The sequence below is a fragment of the Eschrichtius robustus genome, chromosome 4 (genome assembly GCF_028021215.1).
Source record: "Eschrichtius robustus isolate mEscRob2 chromosome 4, mEscRob2.pri, whole genome shotgun sequence".
Classification (NCBI taxonomy): Eukaryota; Metazoa; Chordata; class Mammalia; order Artiodactyla; family Eschrichtiidae; genus Eschrichtius; species Eschrichtius robustus.
In genome coordinates this window covers 66,179,215-66,201,312 of record NC_090827.1, presented here as the reverse complement: position 1 = coordinate 66,201,312, position 22,098 = coordinate 66,179,215, and the positions used below count along the sequence as shown (strand labels likewise).

The window sequence follows — 22,098 nt, the reverse complement described above, 5'->3', positions numbered from 1 at the left end:
CAATAGCATTATGGTTTTTTTTTTAAATTAATTAATTTATTTTATTTATGGCTGTATTGGGTCTTCGTTTCTGTGTGAGGGCTTCCTCTAGTTGCAGCAAGTGGGGGCCACTCTTCATCGTGGTGCGTGGGCCTCTCACTATCGTGGCCTCTCTTGCTGCGGAGCACAGGCTCCAGACGCGCAGGCTCAGCAATTGTGGCTCACGGGCCTAGCCGCTCCGCGGCATGTGGGATCTTCCCAGACCAGGGCTCAAACCCGTGTCCCCTGCATTGGCAGGCAGATTCTCAACCACTGCACCACCAGGGAAGCCCAGCATTATGGTTTTTAAAAATGTACATACCTTAGTTTAAAAACAACCCTGTTGGGAAAATAATGCTGATAGACTTACTCAACAAAAGGTTGTCACGAACCTTCAATTTGTAAAAAAATGTAACACGCAAAGCACAGTAAAGTGAAGTACAATAAAACATGGTACACCAGTAAATCTTTTTCTGTCATGTTACATTCAACCTATTGTGTCTTTGAATTAAAAATGGCTCTTATACATGCTTGGATCTTGAATTTTAAAAATCCAGTCTAACAATCTTTGCCTTTTGATTAGAGTGTTTAATCCATTCACATTTAATGCAAATATTGGTTAAGACTGGATTCATATCTCCCATTTTCCTTTTTGTTTTCTATATGTCTCATGGGGTTTTGTTGTTATTCCTTTATTCTTCCCTGCCTTATTTTGGGCTAGACAATCTTTTTAGTGTACTATTTTAAATATTCTGAATTTGTATTTTTTTTCCTGTTACATCATTTTTTTAATTTTAAGAAATATTATTCTTAAAAAAACGTTATTAATAAAAGAATAGGTCTATTCCAAGATTTCTTAATATCTTCTGTGACATCCCACTCAGAAGGCAGAAAACCACAAAGTTCTTCACTAAGAAACGGTGCAAATGGAATGTAATACTGCATTACTGCATTGTCTAGAATACAAACTGAAGACAAGGAAACTCAATTCTTTCATTCCTCCCAGATCACTTTTGCTGAAGAACTGCTCACTTAACATTCTAGGTGTTCTTGTGTTGAGATCTGCTCCTATTATCTTGGAGCAATGAACCTTCTCAGGGAGCATAATGAACATGCCATGCCTGGACCTGTCCTGAGGGAGAGCTGAAAGGACAAGCCCTCAGCATCACACATTAGTCCACTAGAGAAATCATGCACACAACTATTTTTCTGCAAGATTCTCCAACTTAACAATTTTAAAAACAGCTACAATATAATTGAGATCATATGGGCACTGCACCTCGTAGAGCTATACACAAACATTCCCTGTTCACACACATTCAGCTTCAGAGCAACAACACCCTGGACAGTCAAAGGCACAATCACATTTTAAAAAATTAAGAATGAGAAGTAAGCACAACAGACATATGCACAATGGCAGAGAATCCTGTTCTTGGTACGATACTTGAAGGAACCATAGCTATCCCAACAATCTAACATTTTACATTAGTAGTTTCCCATACAAAGGTTAAAAAAAAAAAGCCCTACCAAAAAACAATCCAAACATTATTTCTTTTTTCTTTACTTAACCATAGTACTCTAAGTTTGGTTCGTGATATCATGAGACTTTCTAGCTAATGTTCTTGAGAAATTTTTCTAGTTGCAAGATGCCTCACTATGGAGTCATTAATTAGTAAGCTCAAAGCAAGCCCTGAAATGGATATAGAAATTTGTGAAACAATCACATAGTTCCCAAAATTTGAAAAACAGGAGATTTAAGGCAGATGGTAACACCAAAAAGAGCCAGTCAAGTATTAAAAGGCACTCTGGAAATGGTTCATAGCAAAACCTAATTTTCTATTGGTTTTCATCATATGGGTGAAGCTATTCAGTCAGTAGGCAATAGATGGGGTGCAGCATGATTAGGCCTCACCAAGGCAATTCCCCTCTGATGTGGCCACAGAAGGAAAATGACTTCTGGTGCCACGTGGCTTGTACTCATCCACAGCAAGACAAACTAGTCCCTCAAACCACTTGTGTACCTGGGAAAAGACAGTAACAGTACTTCCATAAAAGGTAAAGACTAACAGGAACCTATAAGCTCACTCTGGAAAGATGGGAAAATGTAATGGAAAAGGAGCACCATATGCTGATTTTTACTGGAGGAATTTATTGGTCATGTACACACCATAGGAAAATTACACTACCCCAAAGGTAATGCAGAAAAATTAAACTCATAAGTATACATTCAAAGTAGGCAAAAATATGGTACATGTTTTAAAAACAAAATACAAAAATAATTTCACTATGAAATATGCTTTGATTTGCATGTGACTTGGTACTTATTTCATATTAACCAGGTCCAACTGCTCTAATAAATCTCTATTATACATATTTTAGAATACCTATTTTTAAAAAATATCTTTTTAAGCCAAAACATAAAATCTACATTTGTGCATCCATATATAAGTTATCCTCCTTAGTATCTTCATAGATCCAAGATGCTAAAAGATTAATAACAATTTTTTTAAAAAAAATCTCAAGCCACAGATTAACAAATATACTTCAAGTTTTCTGGATTACACTACTAAAATCAACTTGTATTAATGTACACTGGATTTTCAGACATAAATACCAGTTAATGGTTGGTTGGCCATTACACAAGTATAATTATTCTTAGAACTGGGTCATAGTGTACAGAATGCCTTAACTTTCCTTAGTTCAAACCCTGTAATTTGACCCTAAAATTCATAAGCATAACCCTTTCTGTGCTTTAAGCTGACATACTGACTTTGTCATCTACCCTTTGTAAGAGAGCAGGCAACCCTAGCACAGAAGAAACTATATAATGTGGCATGGGGGATGACTTCAATGGCTCCATTCCATTTTTATCTTTCCAGACTGTTGCCTTCAGCCCTGCATTGAAGCTTTCTTAAATATCGGTTTCTAGTGTGTCACCAACCATCACACAGTCCCCAGGCTGTACTCCAAGGAGATCACAGGAGTAATAAAATATGGAAGGTGCTGGTTTCTCCTCTTTCTGCTCTCCATCTACAACAATAGCATCAAAATAGGACAGACAGGCACAAGCCTCGATCTCCCTCTGGGTCTGTCTTTCTCCATTTGTTAATAAAAGTAGGCAGACCTCCTTTTGAAGTTCAGTAAACATGGCTTTGACATCTGCTAGTGTCATATGCTGTAAATATGTAGATTTCCACAGAAAATAACATCCTTCAGTCAGTTTCCTATTGGCTGCACCACCTTTGGTTTCCTGGATTGCTTCTTCCCAGTGTAAATTCCTGAGGTCAGTCAGTAATGCATGTATTAGAAGGATGAAAACATTCTTTGCTGAGTTTAATTTGAACTTTGTCACAGATGACTTCAGCCTCTTCTTTGAAATGGTATTTTGATTGTAAGAGCTTTATCACCTCCAACATGCCCTTCCGACTCACCCTGGGCATGTCGATGAGTATGTTGTCCAGGTCGAAGAAGACAGCCCACACCTGGCTCAGCCCCATGCCACTGTTGCCTGCATGGCACACCAACTCCTGAATTTGTATCTTTTGAGTTATTACTTTAATGGCTGCTGTAGATATTTCTATATTCATGTTGAATTTATCCTAGTCTCTGTCAGGTCACCGCCAACTTCATTTTGGTAAAAATATAGCAACTTTGCATCTATGTAGCTTCATTTCTTTTCCCCTTTTAATCTGTGCTATCATTGCTGTGTAGATTATAATATGCATATATTTGTGTATTTATATATCCCAACAAGTTGGTGTTACAATTATTGCTTTGAATTATCTTTTCAATTAAGAGAAAACATATAACCAATCTTTTATATTTAATACCTTTGATACTCTTCATTCCACCCTGTGTATCTAACTTATCATCAGGTGTGTTTCTTTTCAGCCTTAAGAACTTCAGTATTTCTTACAGGTTAGGTCTATTAGCAACAAATTCTCTCAATTTTTTTTATACCTATTTTCATTTTGACTTCATTTCTGAATGAATGTTCCACTTGATATACAATTCTGGGTTTAGTTTCTTTTGTTCCAGCACTTTGACTGTGTCATTCCATTATCTTCTATCCTCCATCATTTCTGATAAGAAGTCCATTGTTAAACATATTATTGTTCCCTTCTATGTGATGAGTCATTTTCTCTGGCTCCTTTGAGGAGTTGTCTTTTATCATTTTGACTATGTTGTTTCTAGTTATGGTGCTCTTTTTACTTACCCTACTAGTGATTGGGTGAGCTATTTGCATCTAAATGTTAATGTTTTTAATCAACTTTGGGAAGTTTGGAGCTATTGTTCAAAAATTTTGTCTCCTCTTCTCTTTCTCTCCTCTCCTTCGCCAACTCCCTTTATACATGTTGGAATGCTTGTCATTGTATCACAGGTCTTTAGTGTTCTGTTCATTTTTTCAATCTTTTAAAATTCTTTGTATACTTTCTATTGATTTATCTTCAAATAAATGATCTCTGCTACCTCAAATTTGCTGCTGAGTCCATCTAATAATTTTTATTTTTAATTCAGTCATGCTTTTTAACTCTAGAATTCAAATTTGGTTATTTTTTATAGTCTATATTTCTCTGTAGATTATATATATAATTTACATTTTTTTTTCTGTTGACTCATTTTTTTTTTAATTTATTTATTTATTTTTGGCTGTGTTGGGTCTTCGTTTCTGTGTGAGGGCTTTCTCTAGTTGCGGCAAGTGGGGGCCACTCTTCATCGCGGTGCGCGGGCCCCTCACTGTCGCGGCCTCTCCCGTTGCGGAGCACAGGCCTCCAGACGCGCAGGCTCAGTAGTTGTGGCTCACGGGCTCAGTTGCTCCGCGGCATGTGGAATCTTCCCAGACCAGGGCTCGAACCCATGTCCCCTGCATTGGCAGGCAGATTCTTAACCACTGCGCCACCAGGGAAGCCCTGTTGACTCATTTTTAACATTTTTACCTTTAATTCTTTGAGCTTGTCTATTAATTCCTGATTGAAGTATTTGCGAATCTAACATCTAGGCCCATACAGACTCAGTTTCCATTAGCTGCTGATTTTTTCCCTTAGTACGTTTCACACTTTTCTATTTCTTTGCATGTCTAATAATTTTTGGCTGAAAACTGGATATTTTAGGTAATTTATTATAGCAACTCTAGACTGTGTTTTACATCTAAGGAGTGTTTTTTATTTTATCATCTTGCCCGTACTCAAACTGTGGAATCTATTGGCCTGTGATGTGGAGCTACTGGCTGTCTCTGCTCATTTTTTCAAATTCTTTATTTCAATTTTTATCCTGGCTCCCCAGGGGTAGCCTCTGTCTCTGAACAGATTAATAGTCAGCTAATGATTTGGACAGAAGTTAACATCACACACTTTTGAGTCTATAAGCCTTCTACCCTCTGCTAACTGTTCTCTGTGTGAGATGGGGGATATATTCAACATTGCAGCCAGTTCTCAAGCCCCCCTTGGCTTTCACTTTTTGCCATGCTCTCTCAAGTCTACCCTGTGCATGCATCATTTCTGAGTTAGACTGGAATGCTTGGTGTACAGCATGTTTTGATATACTTAGTGAAATGATTACTACAGTCAAGCTAATTAGCATACGCATGTCCTCACACAGTTTTCCGTGTGTGTGTGTTGTATGTGGTGCGATCACTTGAAATCTACTCTTAGCAAATTTCCAGTATACAATAGAGTATTAATTATAGTCATCATGTTGTACATTAGGACTCCAGAACTTATTCATCCTACATAACTACAACTTTCTACCCACTGAGCAACCATCTCCCCATTTCCTCCACCTCCCCGCCCCTGGTAACCACTGCTCTATTCTCTGCTTCTATGAATGTGATTTTTTTAGACTTCATATATAACTGAGATCATTTTCCAAAAAAGACATACAAAGGTCCAGCAGGTAAATGAAAAGATGCTCATCATCACTAATCATCAGGGAAATGCAAATCAAAACCACAATGGCTTATCACCTCAAATCTGTTAGAAAGGCTAGTATCAAAAGGGTAAAAGATAACAAGTGCTAGTGAAGATGTGAAGAAATGGAAACTCTTTTACACTGTTGGTAGAAATATAAAGTGGTACAGCCTTTATGGAAAACAGTATGGAAGTTCCTCAAAAAATTAAAAATAGAACTACCATACAATTCAATAATCCCTCTTTTGCATATATATCCAAAGGAAATGAAATCAGTACCTAGAAGAGATATCTGCACTCCTATGTTCATTACAGCATAACTCACAATAGCCAAGATAAGGAAAAATTCTTGAAGGAAATTAAAAGTGCTACTCTAGTGAACATATGAATGATAAGAAAGTGAAAGAGCCTTATTGACATGGGAAAAGTTTTAGTGTTCTGGACGGAAGATCAAACCAGCCACAGCATCCTCTTAAGACAAAGCCTAGACCAGAGCAAGGCTCTAACACTCTTCAATTCTATGAAGGCTGAGAGAGGTAAGGAAGCTGCAGAAGTCTGAAGGCAGCAGAGGTTGATTCATGAAGTTTAAGGAAAGAAACTGCTTCCATAACATAAAAGTGCAAGGTGAAGCAAGTACTGATGTAGAAGCTGCAGCAAGTTATCCAGAAGATCTAGCTAAGATAATTCATGAAGGTGGCTACACTAAGCCAACAGATTTTCAGTGTAGACAAAAGAGGCTTATATTGGGAAAAATGCCATCTAAGACTCATAGCTAGAGAGGAGAATTCAATGTCGAGCTTTAGTTTCAGAGGACAGGCTGACTCTCTTTAGGGGGAAAGACAGCTGGTGACTTTAAGTTGAAGCCAATGCTCATTTACCATTCCAAAAATCCTAGGGCCCTTAAGAATTATGCTAAATTTACTCTGCTTGTACTCTATATATAAATGGAACAACAAAGCCTGGATGACAGCACATCTGTTTACAACATGGTTTTCTGAGTATTTTAAGCCCACTGTTGAGAACTACTGCTCAGAAAAAAAATGATTCCTTTCAAAATATCACAGCTCACTGACAACGCACCTGGTCACCCAAGAGCTCTACTGGACATGCACAATGAGATTAATGTTGTTTTCATGCCTCCTAACACAACATCCATTCTGAAGCCCATGGATCAAGGAATAATTTTGACTTTCAAGTCTATTAGTTAATAAATATAGTTCAGGAGGCTATAGCTGCCATAGATAGTGATTCCTCCGATGGATCTGAGGAAAGTAATTCAAAAACCTTCTGGAAAGGATTCAACATTCTAGATGCCATTAAGAACACTCATGATTTGTGGGAAGCAGTCAAAATATTGACATGAACACAGGAGTCTGGAAGAAGTTGATTACAACCCTTTGATGACTTTGAGTGGTTCAAGACTACAGTGGAGGAAGGAACTTAAGATGTGGTGGAAATAATAAGAGAACTAGAATCAGAAGTGGAGTCTGAAGATGTGACATTGCTACAATACCCTAATAAAACTTTAACAGATCAGGAGTTGCTTCTTAAGGATGAACAAAGAAAGCTGTTTCTTGAAATGGAATTTATACCTGGTGAAGATGTTGGAAAGACTGTAGAAATGACAAGACTGTTAAAACGATGACAAAGGATTTAGAATTTTATAGTTGATAAAGCAGCAGCAGGGTTTGAGAGGGCTGACTCCAATTTTGAAAGAAGTTCTACTGTACTTAAAATGCTATCAAACAGCATTGCATGCTACAGAGAAATCATTTGTGAAAGGAAGTCAATAGATGCAGCAATTGATCATTGTTGTCTTTTTTTTTTTTTTTAACAGTGGCAGTATGGTTTATTAAGCTGTGCCTTAGTATAGGTGCTGGGGCTTGCCCATGGTGCTTTTAATGTACAAAGCCTGTATGTTCTGCCAATTTTTCTTGAGCAATGACACCAGGAAGTTAACAGCTAAGTGGATGTTGTACACCAGCTCATCATCTGTCATCTTCAAGTGGGCAACAGCCTCTGTCAGATACAGCACCTCCTTTCATCTGGAACTTGATCATGGACTTCACCTCATCAACTTTGGTCACCATGTTCTCATTGTGGGTCAGCAAGGAAGGGAACTTGCCAGCATTATTCAGGCCTGGGCCCAGGATTCATGGGATCTGCTTGATCACAGACTCTGGAGCCAAAAAGGCATCATACTTCTTGGCCATCTTCTTGACAAGTTTCTTATTCTTGTTGAGTTTCTTCAACACCTCAATGCCCATGTGGGAGATTATCCACAGCCTTGGCCTCATCACAATGCTGCTGGTCCCCCAAAACACATATGGAGAACTTGGGACAGAGAGTGGACTTAAGCCTGACGGTGCTGAGAAGGGTTTGTCCTTCTGAGGTCATAGTTCTTCAGGCTGATCTTTAGCTCCACCATCTCCAAAACCTTCCGGCGCTTGCACTGGTTCCCGTGCAGGACTTTCTGCACTGCCTTGTACAGGGTGTTGCGGGAGACTTTGCTGCTCATGGTGCCTCATACCGCAATAACCAGAAAAAAGCTACTGTCTTATTTTTTTAAATTGCCATAGCCACCCCAACCTTCAGCAACCTCCACTCTGATGAGTCAGCAGACATCAACCTCAAGGCAAGACCCTCCACCAGCAAAAAGATTATGACTCACTGAAGGTATCAATGATGGTTAGCATTTTTTAGCAATAAAGTATTTCTTAAATGAAGCTATATGCATTAATTTTTAGACATAAAGCTACTGCACACCTAACAGATGACAGTACAGTGTAAACGTAACTTTTATACACACTGGGAAATCAAAAAATTCTTGACTTACTTTATTGCAATATTCACTTTATTGTGGTGGTCTGGAATCAAACCCACAACCTCTCCAAGGTATGCCTGTATATCACTGGGAGCAGTGATTTTGGTATTCCTTTCATGTTATTAAAATACTATGAATATGGGTATCACTACAGGCTACGTGTATATTCATGGAAAAATTAGAAGATACATATGGAAGTTTGAAATGTTTATTGAAACAAGTACACAACCCTGAATATTTTAAAACATTACAAATAATTACAACACCTCAACTACACAATGTGTTTTATATGTATGTATGTAAATATATATATACACACATATTTAAACTTTGCTTCATCTTTCAACTTTTTATCTGTGTAAAAAGAAGAACACTTTCCTCATTCAGGAGATTTTTGATGTTGTAATAATTACCTAGAAATAAAGTGATAAGAAAATTAAAAATTATTTCCATAGGAATCATTTCCTTTTGATTAAATGTTTAGTCATCACTAAGACCTATTACAATATATAGTATCAAATTAAAAAAAAATCATCTAATGTCAAATAACTCTTATTTAATTCCATGAACTGAAAAATCCAAGGACCACCTGTGATCCAGATAAAACTTAAAACAATGTAAATTTCACATCATTTTGATAATGAATGCAAAAACAAATTAGACAAGGGTGCAGATAGGAAAAAAAATCTCCCTCTGAACCCAATCATGTTTTGGGATGTTTTTTTTTTTGCTTTTTTTAATTGAAGTATAGGTGATTTACAATGTTATATTAGTTTCAGGTATACAAGAGTGATTCAATTATTTTTATAGATGATACTCCATTTATAGTTATTATAAAATATTTTCTGTATTCCCTGTGCTATACATTACATCCTTGTATCTTACTTATTTTATACCTTGTAGTTTGTACCTCTATTCCTCTTCCCCTATCTTGCCCCTTCCCTCTACCCCTCTCCCCACTGGTAACCACTAGTTTGTTCTCTGTATCTATGAGTCTGATTCTGTTTTGTTATATTCATTTGTTTGTGTTCACAACAGTGTTGGCATATACAAAGGACTATATAAATACAGCTATTATTATTGTCTCCTTCCATTAGAATGTAAGCTCCATGAGGGCAGGGATTTTTTTATGTATCCCACACTCTTAGAGCAATGCTTGGTAGACTCTCAATCACATCTGTTGAATGAATAAATGAATGAACGAACAAATTAAAATTCCTATCTCCAAAGACTTGTGCTCTAATAGCTGATGAAGCACACTATTCTGTATGTTTAAAATAACCAACTAAAAATTGTTTGACTACATAATGTCTTTGAGATAACATAGGGGAATAATTTTCTTTCTACTCTGGATACAACGTATCTTCTATTTTTATATTCAGCAATTAGCAACTCATTCAATTTTCATGTACCAAAACACTGATATACTTATCTAATAAAAAAAATTCAAAGAAAATATGCACCAAACTTCTTTGGCATCAGTCACATCATGCTTCATTTTGACCACTGTGGCTTCCATTTTCATGGTGCTCATGAGCAACTATATAAGTATTCAACTATGCGAAAGAAAAGGTTTTTAATTATTCTTACCTGAAGGAACATAGAATGAATCCCCAGTTGTTATTACATAAGGTGTTTCGTGTAAGGTACATAAAAGGTCACCAAAGTCAACATAAAAAATCTGTAAAATTAAAAATTAAAATCTCATTTCAAATTGTAACACCACAACAACTACACTCCAAAGAAATCTGAAGTAAATGTGGTAGGCAGAATAACGGCCCTCCAAAGATATCCATGCTCTAATCTCCAGAATTTGTTATATCACATGGCAAAGGAGACCTCGAGATGGTGAGATTATCCTGGATTACCTAAATGGGCCCAATCTAATTACATAAACCTTACTTGAAAGTGGACAATTTTCCTACTGGAAGCAGACGAGAGATGAAGCAGAGGAGAAGTCAGAGAAATTTGAAGCATGAAAAGGGCTTTCACTATTGCTGGCACTGAAGATAAGAGAGCCATAAGTCAAGGAGTGTAGACTATTTCTAGACACCCCAGCCAACAGCCAGTGAGGAAACAGGAACCTCAGCCCTACAACCACGTGAAACTGAATTCTGCCAACAACCTGAATGAATTTGAAACAGATTCATTCTAAAAGCCTTCAGAGAGGAATACAGATCTCTCACCTAGATTCCAGCCTAGTGATACTCTAAACAGAGTACTCAGCCAAGCCCATCTGATTTCTAACCTACGTAGCTGTGAGATAATAAGTGAGAGTTGTTTAAATTTGTGGTAATTTGTTAAAGCAGTAATAGAAAACTAGTACAGGAAAAAACTTCTTTTGTTCTTCCTTATTATTTACCAGTTTATGAAAATTCAGAACCATTGTAAAGAATATCACTTAGCTATACTAGAAAAATAGCTAGGTTTTATGTACACCTCTTTAAAGGTTACATGCTTGGTATATGTAACTTAATCTGACTGATGAATCAGAGAGAACAAAAAGCAAAAAAAAAAAAGGACATTTAAACAAGCATCAACATTAAGAAAGTAAAAGAGGATAAATATAGTGCTCAGTCACAGAGGCTTCCATATTCAAACACAGCAAATTTTACATTTTATATATAGATAGCACCTGGCAATGACCTGTTTTTTTGACAACTAAATACAAAATGTAGGGCCTTCAAACTTTGAGATTCAAATTCTGAGATTCAGTCATCAAGAATATTTTGCCTCAGAGAATTATGCCTCCTCCTCCTTTTTCTCTTACCACTTTTGTAAAATGAGCCTAAAATACCAGAAAAACGAGAGCAGCTAGCACTTATCCAGCACTTACCCCATGCCAGCCACTGTTCTAAGCACTTCATTTTTACTCATTTAATGTATGCATCTACCAATGAGACAGTACTATTTTAATAGCTTTTTACAGATGAAGAAAATGAGGCACAGAGAAGTGTAACTTTCCAAGGTCACAATGTAAATGGAAGAGCTGGAATTTGAACTCAGGTACTTTGATTCCAGAATCCATGTTCTTAGCCACTACAATATACTCTCTCAATGGAAAAAAAGTTCTTAAAGTGGTTCTAAAGGTATTTTTATAATTTAATAAAATAAATATATTTATTACATCCAAAAAAATTTGCCTAAAAAAAGGAACACACACACTACCCAGAAAGTCAAGCATGTATTTCTAGATGTTTTTTCCTTATCTATTCAGTTTGGCTCTCTACGCACACCTCTCCCCATTTCTGCAAACATTTTACTAAGAATGCTTTTGAAATACACAAAAATAGAATGATGAACTCCCACAAATAAATATTGAACCCTGATACCCTGCTCTTTTCAAAGTCTGATTCCCCCATTCCATAGTATTTTGAAATAAATGCCCAGCATCATAAACCATCTGTAAATATTTCAATGTGTACTGAAAGACCAAAGTCCTTTTTTAAAACATGACAACACTGTTGTCACACATAAAAATAAATGAATATTTAGTGTTAAACACCCAGTCAATATTCAAATTTCCAGTTGTCTCTTCAATGTCTTATTTTTAAGGGTTTGTTTGAATTGGGATCCAAATGGGAGTCACATATGGTCAGTGCTTGATCTATTTTTTAAAGCACTCAATCTATTGAGTGGTTATCAATTTGGGGGTGATTTTGTCCCTCAGGGGACAATTGGCAATGTCTGGGAACATTTTTAATTCTCACAACTAGAGGGGTACTACTGGAATCTAGTGCGTAGAGGCCAGGGTTGTTTCTAAACCTCTTAACAATGCACAGGATAGCCTCCCTACAACAAAGAATTATTGAGTCCAAAATGTCAATAGTGCCATGGTTGAGGACCCTGATCCCTATACATTCCACGTGGTTGTCGTTTTTATTCCTTGCACCTTACTTATTAAAGAAATCAAGCAGCAAAATTTGTTTTAAAAATCTTTACACAGCTGGATTTTGCTTATTACAACACCAGGTTGTCATCTGAAGAGTCTGCTATTCTTTATTTCCTGTAAATTGGTGGTTAGATCTAAGGACTTAACTTCAGGTGGTGTTGTGTGTGGGTTTTGTTTTGTTTTTTTTTAAAGAAGGTGGGGAAGGCAAGACTACTTCATAGACAGTGTTGTATTCTTCCATCAGGAGGCACATAATGTCTGACTGTGTTCTTTTTAGATGTTAGTAGACAGTGATGCTAGAACCAATAGTTTATTGGGTGTTGTAAAATGGTAATAGTCCATTCTAACATTCATTCTTCATTTATTAATTGGACTATTTCTAAAAAGGATAAACTTCCCCTCATCTATTATTTGATTACCTAGTAGTACAGTTTATATGAGAACAGCAGAATAAATATTTAATTATTTTCCTTTACTTACCATATTTGTCAAAGTGAGTTGGCTTCCTAGAATTCTCCGACAGTGATGAATTAAGTTTTTCTTTTTGTAGTAGCCTTACAAATTCATGGATTTAGATATAATTGATGTGTATCAATCCAATGAAGTCATTCTTACTGATACTCAAGTTTTCACATCTTTGTACAGAGAGAGCATCTTCAAGTTGGATCCTGAGACCTTATGACCCAATCCTAATGGTCTTTGATAGTCTGCTATCAGGTATGATAAATATTCCAAGCTCGGTCCCAGGCCTGGAATCAGACATTTCTCTAAGGAACTCTGGTTCCTTTAAGTGTGTTGCTATTACTTTTTTGATTTTTTACCTCTGGAACAATTATTGTCTAGTTTTTCATATATTTCTACCTTGTGATCTATTTGGGTTTTTTCTCTCTTCTGGTTTTTGACTGGTCTTCCACATCACTTAACTTTAATATTTTCCATTTCTTTTTTTAAAAAAACATTTATTTATTTATTTGGCTGCATCGGGTCTTAGTTGCAGCATGTGGGATCCTTCACTGCAGTGCGCAGGCTCTTCGGTGCAATGCGCAGGCTTCTCTCTAGCTGTGGCGCGTGGGCTTAGTTGCCCCGCGGCATGTGGGATCTTAGTTCCCCAACCAGGGATTGAACCTGCATCTGCTGCATTGGAATGCAGATTCTTAACCAATATTTCCCATTTCTTAATAACCTTTTGTTTTCTAGGAGAGCTCCACAACAAACTCCCATAGTTAATTTGTTCATTCTTCTGTGGTTTGAATTTAACAAATCTACCACTGCTACGTTCTCTCTTACTCATTATCTAGACCTGAGTTTGAAAGAAAGAGTTAATGGCTTATGCTGGTTCTCCATCTTGTCCTTTTGTTTCTCAAAAGCATATATTTAAAAGTGTGCTTCATTTTTTAAAAATGTAAAAATACTCCCCTTGTTATTAAAAAAACCTTTAAGTCTAGTTTTCATTATAAAAAGTTAAAGGCAATATTTAGAAGAAACAAAAATAAACTATAATCACCTACTGACATGTTATTTTCTATAGTTCCTTCAAGGTTCTGTCATTTTCATTTTTAATTTCTACTCAGAAAAAAATAAAAAGAATTTTCTACCTTGCAGTTTCCTTAAATGTTTATCCTAAAGGTGTTCCTATATGGCTCTTCTGCAAAATAATATACTTAAATTAATATAAAAATGTTTAGTATAGCACCTGGAACATGTAAGTGCTATATAACTGATTATTATATATAATGGTTTATCTTATTACTAAGTCAAAATATAAATATAACCATTTTTTTCCTGCAGCACACATTTCAGTGGTTTCCAATTTTTGCAATTACTGTCTATGTTAAAATAAAGAGCTACATATGTTCAGCTTCCCTAGCTTTTATTTTCCTAGGAAAAAATTCTGAAATGACATTCATAGGTGAAAGTCTACAAACAGTTTTCCATTAATTTCTACTAACTCAGTAATTATAAAGTATCCTTTATTTTTAGTACGGATTCCTTTGAATGTTAGACAGGTTAAACACTTCCAAACATTTACTATTCAATATTCCTTTTTTAAAGGAATAAAGGCATTATAGCTTAATGGGTAACTACAGTTAGTTCAATGATGATATTTCATAATGCTTATTTTCATTATTAATTGTTCCTTAATGATTACACAGGGATTATCTATTACTTTAGTTAGTTTAATATGTTATATTTACTCTTTTAATACCACCTGGAGATCTATGACATTTTAAGATTGGATTAAAGAATATTTTTAAATACTTTAGATCTGGATTCAGTATAGTAGCAATAAATTATTCTTTTACTCTTATGTGTATCTTTTCCTTTCCCTGCCTTGATTTGCCCTTCTTAGTTAATATAAACTGAAGGGTCCTGATGTTCTTTCTGTTTCTCCTTTTTGGGCTTACTTTCATTTTATCAGTAAAAAGAACTGTTTTGAACCATGATTGCATAGGTTCCTGAAATGTTACTTACTGAAAGATGTACCTCAGATGTAACATTTTTTAAATGCTGGTAAAATATTAAATATTTTTAAAATCTGGTGATTTTCAAAATCTTTCATTTTCAAGTTCAAAATGCAAAAATTATCTGATATAAATACAATGTTATAGGGGTGCGTGTCTCCAATGAGAAAGAGACAGAGAGACAGACTCAGAGAAGAGAGACTCACCTTGAGTCTCATTATAACTTCAGCCAATAATACTGCTATATACAGTAATATATTCTTTAATACTTATTGAAGCAACTAGCTCCCGGTCCTCAATCTGCTGTTACACTTAATCTCAATAATCCCCTCCAGCTCTAAAATTCTAATGATTTGTTTGCAAACCTAATTTCAAGGATTCTTTTAAGTAAAGACCATTCCCTAAACTTCTGAATCTCAAGGCTACACTGCTATGCACAGAACAAGTACTTTTATACAGCCATTGGTTGACTGACTTTAAACAGATGAAAACAACTAAAAAATTATCTGTGCACTATAGTAATCATATATCATTTCTGAGGAAATAGCATTTTTAACGCTTCATCAAGTCCAACAAATCAGAGTTGTGCCAAGAGCAAAACATAAATATATGGAAAAATACACTCACCAATGTGTCTAGGCCTACATGCTGCTTTCCCTTTTCTTGATGTGGTCCTAATATCAATTTTCCAGTAGAAAAAAATGGTGTATCCAATGTTTTATATACTTTCAACTCACCATGTTCAACACAAAATTGGTATGTATCTCGTGGCCTTACAAGATCTAAGGGAAAAAAATTAATATAAGTACAAAGTAATAGCAATGACATTTCTCTGATACAGCATATACATATAGACATAAACCTGCCTCAGAAAAGATAGATGTGATTAATATCACTGACTCTGGAGCTAGAATGCCACAGGTCAGATCCTATCTCTGTCTTACAAGCTGTGTGACCATAGCCAAGTTGCTTATCCTCTCTATTTGTGCCTACATTTTCTTTTCTATAAAATGGGATAATAATACTTCAACTATGTTAGAGTTGTGAATATCAAATGACTTAAAGTGTGTGAAGTATTTAAAACACTGGCACAAAGTAAGCATTAGGTAAGTTTTGGCTATTAATAATAACAATGGTAGTATTACTATTTTTCCCATAATAGCTCAGACAGAAAACAAAATCAGCTAAGAGACAAGAAAGGATTCCTATCTTTAAAAAGTTTAACAGAGCCACAATACAAATGTATCATCATCATGTCAATAAATTCCTTTGTGCTTGCTTGACTGATTATTAAATAACAAGATTTTTATTTATTTATCAGGTAAAGCCTCTAAGTAACCGGAGTTCTAACTGTAGCTCACAAATTACTATATCACTTTTTAATTTCCCTTTTACTTACAATCTTTTCCAGACCTATAATTAATACATTTTTCTATCATCAGCTTCTGACTGTACTCCCACAGACTACAGGATATAGAAAATACATAGGCTCAAGAAACGAAAAGTGATGAATTCTTGACAACACTCACAACTTTTTTAACCTGATACAGTATAGCAATGTTTTTAGTTAAGACACTTCACTAAACAAAATTCTCTGTGCTTCTACCTCTGTTGCCAAATAAACAATCTGGAATATAGAAATAACTCTGCTACTTAAGATATCAAATGGAACCTATGTATGCCACAGTCAAAATTTTAAGTGTAAATACTGCCTCTCTGGTTTGAGATATCTGTCCTCTCACTTGGGATAAATAGTCCCAAGTACTCACTGGTACAGTCATAACAGTTGTTAAAACATTTAAATATTTCCTGTATGTATATACTCCCTGGTTGGTAAATAGCTGAGTGTCCCCTACTTAACCCCACCACTCTATAGCCCATCCCTTGGGACCTCCCATGTTGTCCTAGACACTAAATGTTTAATGCCTATTAAGTACAGGAGGAGGCTTCTAGGACCCTGTACCAGCCTTAAGGTTCAGCGTGGCATTTGTTTGGCTGACTGATGCCCTTGCTAGTCATCTCCAGAAAGGTTTTATGCCCCCGATACCAATATTGGCATCTCACAGCACCAAAGGCTGTCTAAATCCTGCCACAATCCCCATCTGGTCTCACAGTAAGAGTGTATCCGGGAGTCTGCCAGTTAACTTGCTACAGTTCCCCATGAACAGCCCCTGTCTGCTTGTGTCCTCCTGGTCAAAGAAGGCCTGGACCCTACTGGTGGAGGCAACACTCCTGATGGTAGCACTTGTATCACAGAGGACAAATGCATGGTACTGTATGTACCCTGGAGGTTGTCTGCCATCAATTCCCCTAGTGTAGTCCTCATACAGGCTGCTTATTTGAATTAGACTCTCTACTAGACTTTGGCTCTGAAAGATCTGGGGAGAGAAAGGGAAAGCAGACAAGCCAGACTTCAAACAAACAGTTTGTCCTTACTAGTTGTTAAATTAAGTATTCTCAATATCAACCCTGATCTTACCCATAAGAATAATCTCTCGTGTTTCTGGGTCTTTTACCCTCGTTGGCTGCAAAGGATCTCCCAGAGGTGTATTCAGATTTACCATGAATTTATTCTCTGTAAAAGAAATACCACTGAAATACTAACTACTTAGTTAAAATTCTTTTCCATTAAAAAAAATCTAGTATGAAATAGAGCTATGGACAAGTTGTAAAGGAAAACTGCCAGAGGCATATCTTTTTTCCTGTTTATCAATGACCACTTTGATAAACAAAAATTCAAAAATCACAATGATTTACCACAGAGGCAAACATCCTAAACTTCTTATTTTCTGACAACTTTTGAACTCTTGCATCATCAAGAAGTTAAATGGTGTTTTGCATATTCTCTAAGAGAGCTGAAGTATATAATACCCTTTAAAAAGAATTCTTTAAAATGTTTATTTTAACCATAATTCGAGCATGGGAAAGATAAGCTTCATTTGAGAGGGCAATTTACTCAGGTGGAAATGTTTTACACGCTGCTATTAATGATTTTTTTAAAAGAATAAAATTAGTTTACTTTCAAAATCTGAAAAAAAAAAGGGGACGTTAAAAAGATAATTCACCCTGAAGTAGTAGTATATCTGAAGCTTTTAGAGATATATTTCAAAATTTGCAAAGAGCTATTTCTCAAAGCACTGTTATTTAAAATAAGGAATAAGTTCATACTTCTTTCATCATTATCAAGACAGATCCTTTTCCTATTAACTATTGTATTGACTCTTCCCAAGTTTCCTTTTGCTTTCCTTTTAGATGATACTTTGTCTGGGGACAGTATTCCACCAATCACAAATCCTCCTGAAATTTAACCAAAAAAAAAAAAAAAAGGTAAATTATCATACCTGGCAAAGTGAAAATCTTGAAACAAAACTCATTAAATTAATACAGCACATTTCCTTTCAAAGTACCAAAGAATATTAGTTTTACCACACTCTACAGTTAAAAATTCAAACAACACAAATAGCAACCAATTTCACTTATGTCTCTAACTGTCCTAAATCTAGAAGCACTGATGAAACACGACTGAATGATCTCTGTTGCTTGAAATCAAGTCATCAGTGGAAGTGTAAAAAACAAAGACCACAAAGATCAGCAATGAACTATTTATAGTAATCCACATCAGTTTAGTCCTTTGGCTCAGAAATATACATCAAAAGAAAGGAAATAACTTTAAGATAACACTCACTATACTTTCTTTCCCACCCTCTACAATTTTTGTAGAAAAATATAAGAAAACGGAATGAGAATAATAATGGGGAATACTTAATCTTTGACAGTTATAATTTTCTCATGTTCTGATCTAATGCTTCATTTTATGCAATTAAAAACCTTGCTAGGTAGTATAAAAATAATAACACTCTATCAAGCCACATGCTCACCTCAAATTGCTACCAAAAAGAAAACAAATCAGCATCTCTATAGTAATCAGAGAAATCTGGACTTGAATCTATTCTTGTCACATTTTTGGAGGATGATGATTAAATAAGGTAATGTATGTAAATACATAAGACAGTACTTGGCACGTAATGTACCTAAATAAATTGTAGCAATTATCATTATTATTATTTTGAGACACTAAAGCATAAATTTTACCAGATGGCCTTCCTTGATAATCTATTCGCTCCCCTCGCCAGTATTCCAAAGGTTTTGATCGTGTTCTCACGGTCCTGCGAACATTTGGTGTGTTGGAGGGCAATACTGTAAAAAGACATCAGACAAAAAATGCATATATATGTTTAGTTGGATGATACTCTGCAGTGAAAAGATTGATATTACTTTCTAGAACACAAATGCTTCTAGACAAAACACTAGAAAAACAAATTTTAAGACATATTTGTGCTATTAAAGAAATGCCAAGCTACTAGATTGGAAAAGATTTAAAAACATGGTAACATTCATGGTTAATGATGTTAAAGGTACACTGGAATTCTCATATATTGTAGGTGGAAATGTAAACTGATTGATGACAATTTGACAATACCTATAATTGTAATACTCTTTGACGTAGAAATTTCATTTTTAGAAAATGAGTTTGCAAAATATTCACAAAAATGGGCAAAGATATAGGTGTTAAGAACATTCATGGCAGTACTGTTCATAATAGAAACAGACAAGAAAAAGCAAAAAGCAAACTGAAAGCCACCTAAATGCTCCACAATAGGAAATTTATAAATCAGGGGTGGTTATGTATACATGTGTTTGTGTGTATACACACGTATCTACTCATTTTATCTGAACAATGCAAAGTTCTATATACTAAGTTTGTTGGCTACATAATCAACTTCCTATGTTTGTTCTTACTTCTGGTTTGCTGGAGTTGTCCAATTCTGAAAGTGGTTTAACAAAATCTCCCAGTCTAACTCTATTGTTAAAATTAAAATCTCCTTGCTTTTTCTTAGTTTTTTTCCTTTATACATTTTAGTTGCTAGGTTGTTTGGTACATAATAGTTTATGATTTTTCTATCGTCTTCATAAAGTGCTAATTTTATTATTACAAGTCCTTCATCCTGTTCGCACTTTTAACCTTAAATTTCAATTCACCTAATATTAAAAATACACTACTATTTTCTTTCTGTTTATATTAGCCTACTTAATTCTTTGATAATCTTCTATTTTAAAACCTGTTTTAAGTGTTTCTTATAAACACATAAGTAAGTTTGTATTGTTTACCCAAATCTGATAGTCTCTATCTTACTAGAGGAATTCAATCCATTCACACTTATTTAGTATAACAAGTAATATACATCTATTTATTTCTTCCATTTTACTTTATATTTACAGGTTATTTTACATCAGTGATTCTTTTTTTCTCTCATTCTCACTGGTTTAGTCAGAATACCATTTCTTCCCCCACACCCCAAACCTTGGTCATTTCAAAGTTTACTGTGCTTTTTCACTCTAATATTGGTTACCTTCCCATTCCTGACACTCAACAGTCATACTCATTTCTCCATCATTATATTAAAAACTATATCCCCTACCAAGATGTTATCTTCTCCTTTTTCTCATTTAGTAAAATGAAACTTTTAGACTACTTTTATTACCCCTCTTCCACTCCTACTCTCCTCCCCACCACACCAAGTTTTGTTAAGATAGTGTGGATTTCAAGCTATCATTGCAAAAATCCTTACTTAGTACTTATAAATCCCCAATCATATTAGCACTAAGTAGTAGACACATCCTAAGGTGTGAGCAATGAGACACACCTTTATATAATCCCCTTCCCTAGGATACATGTGGAACCTATGACACACTCAACAGAATATGGCAAAAGCAATGGGAAGTCACTTCTGTGATTACATCATGATTATACATACAAGACACTATCTAGCAGAAGGAGAGAAAAATTCTTCCTTGCTCACTTTGGAGAAGCAAGCTGCCATACTGTTAAGGGTCTACGAAAAGGGTCATGCGACAAGGAACTGCAGGTGACCCCTAGAATTCAAGAGTAGTGGCCCATGGCTCACAGCCACCAAGAAAACATGTACCTCAGTCCTACAATTCCAAGGAACTGAATTCTGCTAATAACTACATGAGCTTGTGGTGGTTAACAGGACCTAGAGCCTCCGGTAAGACCATGGCCCAGGCTGAAACTTTCAACTGCAGCCTGTGAAACCCTTGAACAGAGGACCCAGCTAATTTGTGCCTGAGCTCCTGACCCACGGAAACCAAGGGATAATAATGTGTGTTGTCTAAACAACTAAATTTGTAGTAATCTGGTACACAGCAACAGAAAACAAATATACATTGTTTAAATTTAACCACATATATTGAGAATCATTCCTCAGCACTGTTTCCTCTCTTTGAACTCAGTTCTGACTTATATGATACTTGGTTAGATTACCTTACATGCATATTTTACAGAGGATGCTAAACTTAATCTTGCATTATCTGCAAAATAAATTCAGTTATCAGAAAGATATCCTGGCTAGTTAAAACAAAGGATTTTAATACATTTCTTTTTTTTTTACCATCTTTATTGGAGTATAACTGCTTTACAATGTTGTGTTAGTACCTACTGTATAACAAGGTGAATTAGCTATATGTATACATATATCCCCATATCCCCTCCCTCTTGCGCCTCCCTCCCACCCTCCCTATCCCACCCATCAAGGTGTTCACAAAGCACTGAGCTGATCTCGCTGTGCTATGCAGCTGCTTCCCACTAGCTATCTATTTTACATTTCGTAGTGTATATATGTTAATGTTACTCTCTCACTTCGTCCCAGCTTACCCTTCTCCCTCCCCGTGTCCTCAAGTCCATTCTCTATGTCTGCGTCAATATTCCTGTCCTGCCTCTAGGTTCATCAAAATCATTTTTTTTTTAGATTCAATATATGTGTGTTAGCATACGGTATTTGTTTTTCTCTTTCTGACTTACTTCATTCTGTATGACAGACTCTAAGTCCATCCACCTCACTACAAATAACTCAATTTCATTTCTTTTTATGGCTGAGTAATATTCCATTGTGTGTATGTGTATATATATATATATAT

The 22,098-nt window shown here is 35.6% G+C and overlaps 1 protein-coding gene and 2 pseudogenes across 3 annotated transcripts in view; all 3 read right to left on the bottom strand.

Annotated features, from left to right (window-relative positions):
• Positions 1-2,770: 2,770 nt before the first annotated feature.
• On the bottom strand, positions 2,771-3,515 carry LOC137763727 (N-acylneuraminate-9-phosphatase pseudogene; annotated as a pseudogene).
• Positions 3,516-7,788: 4,273 nt separating this feature from the next.
• LOC137763726 (large ribosomal subunit protein uL1 pseudogene) lies at positions 7,789-8,442 on the bottom strand (annotated as a pseudogene).
• A 571-nt stretch (positions 8,443-9,013) lies between these two features.
• CENPC (centromere protein C) overlaps positions 9,014-22,098 on the bottom strand; it is an 89,426-nt gene continuing 76,341 nt past the window's right edge. For all 3 annotated transcript variants that reach the window (XM_068542866.1, XM_068542868.1, XM_068542869.1), the window contains 6 exons: positions 19,195-19,299; positions 18,271-18,399; positions 17,582-17,677; positions 15,730-15,884; positions 10,339-10,429; positions 9,014-9,161 (listed from right to left, as the gene is read on the bottom strand). In XM_068542866.1, the coding sequence (XP_068398967.1) occupies positions 9,091-9,161; positions 10,339-10,429; positions 15,730-15,884; positions 17,582-17,677; positions 18,271-18,399; positions 19,195-19,299 (647 nt within the window). In that variant the 3' untranslated portion in view covers positions 9,014-9,090. The remainder of the gene's footprint in view (positions 9,162-10,338; positions 10,430-15,729; positions 15,885-17,581; positions 17,678-18,270; positions 18,400-19,194; positions 19,300-22,098) is intronic.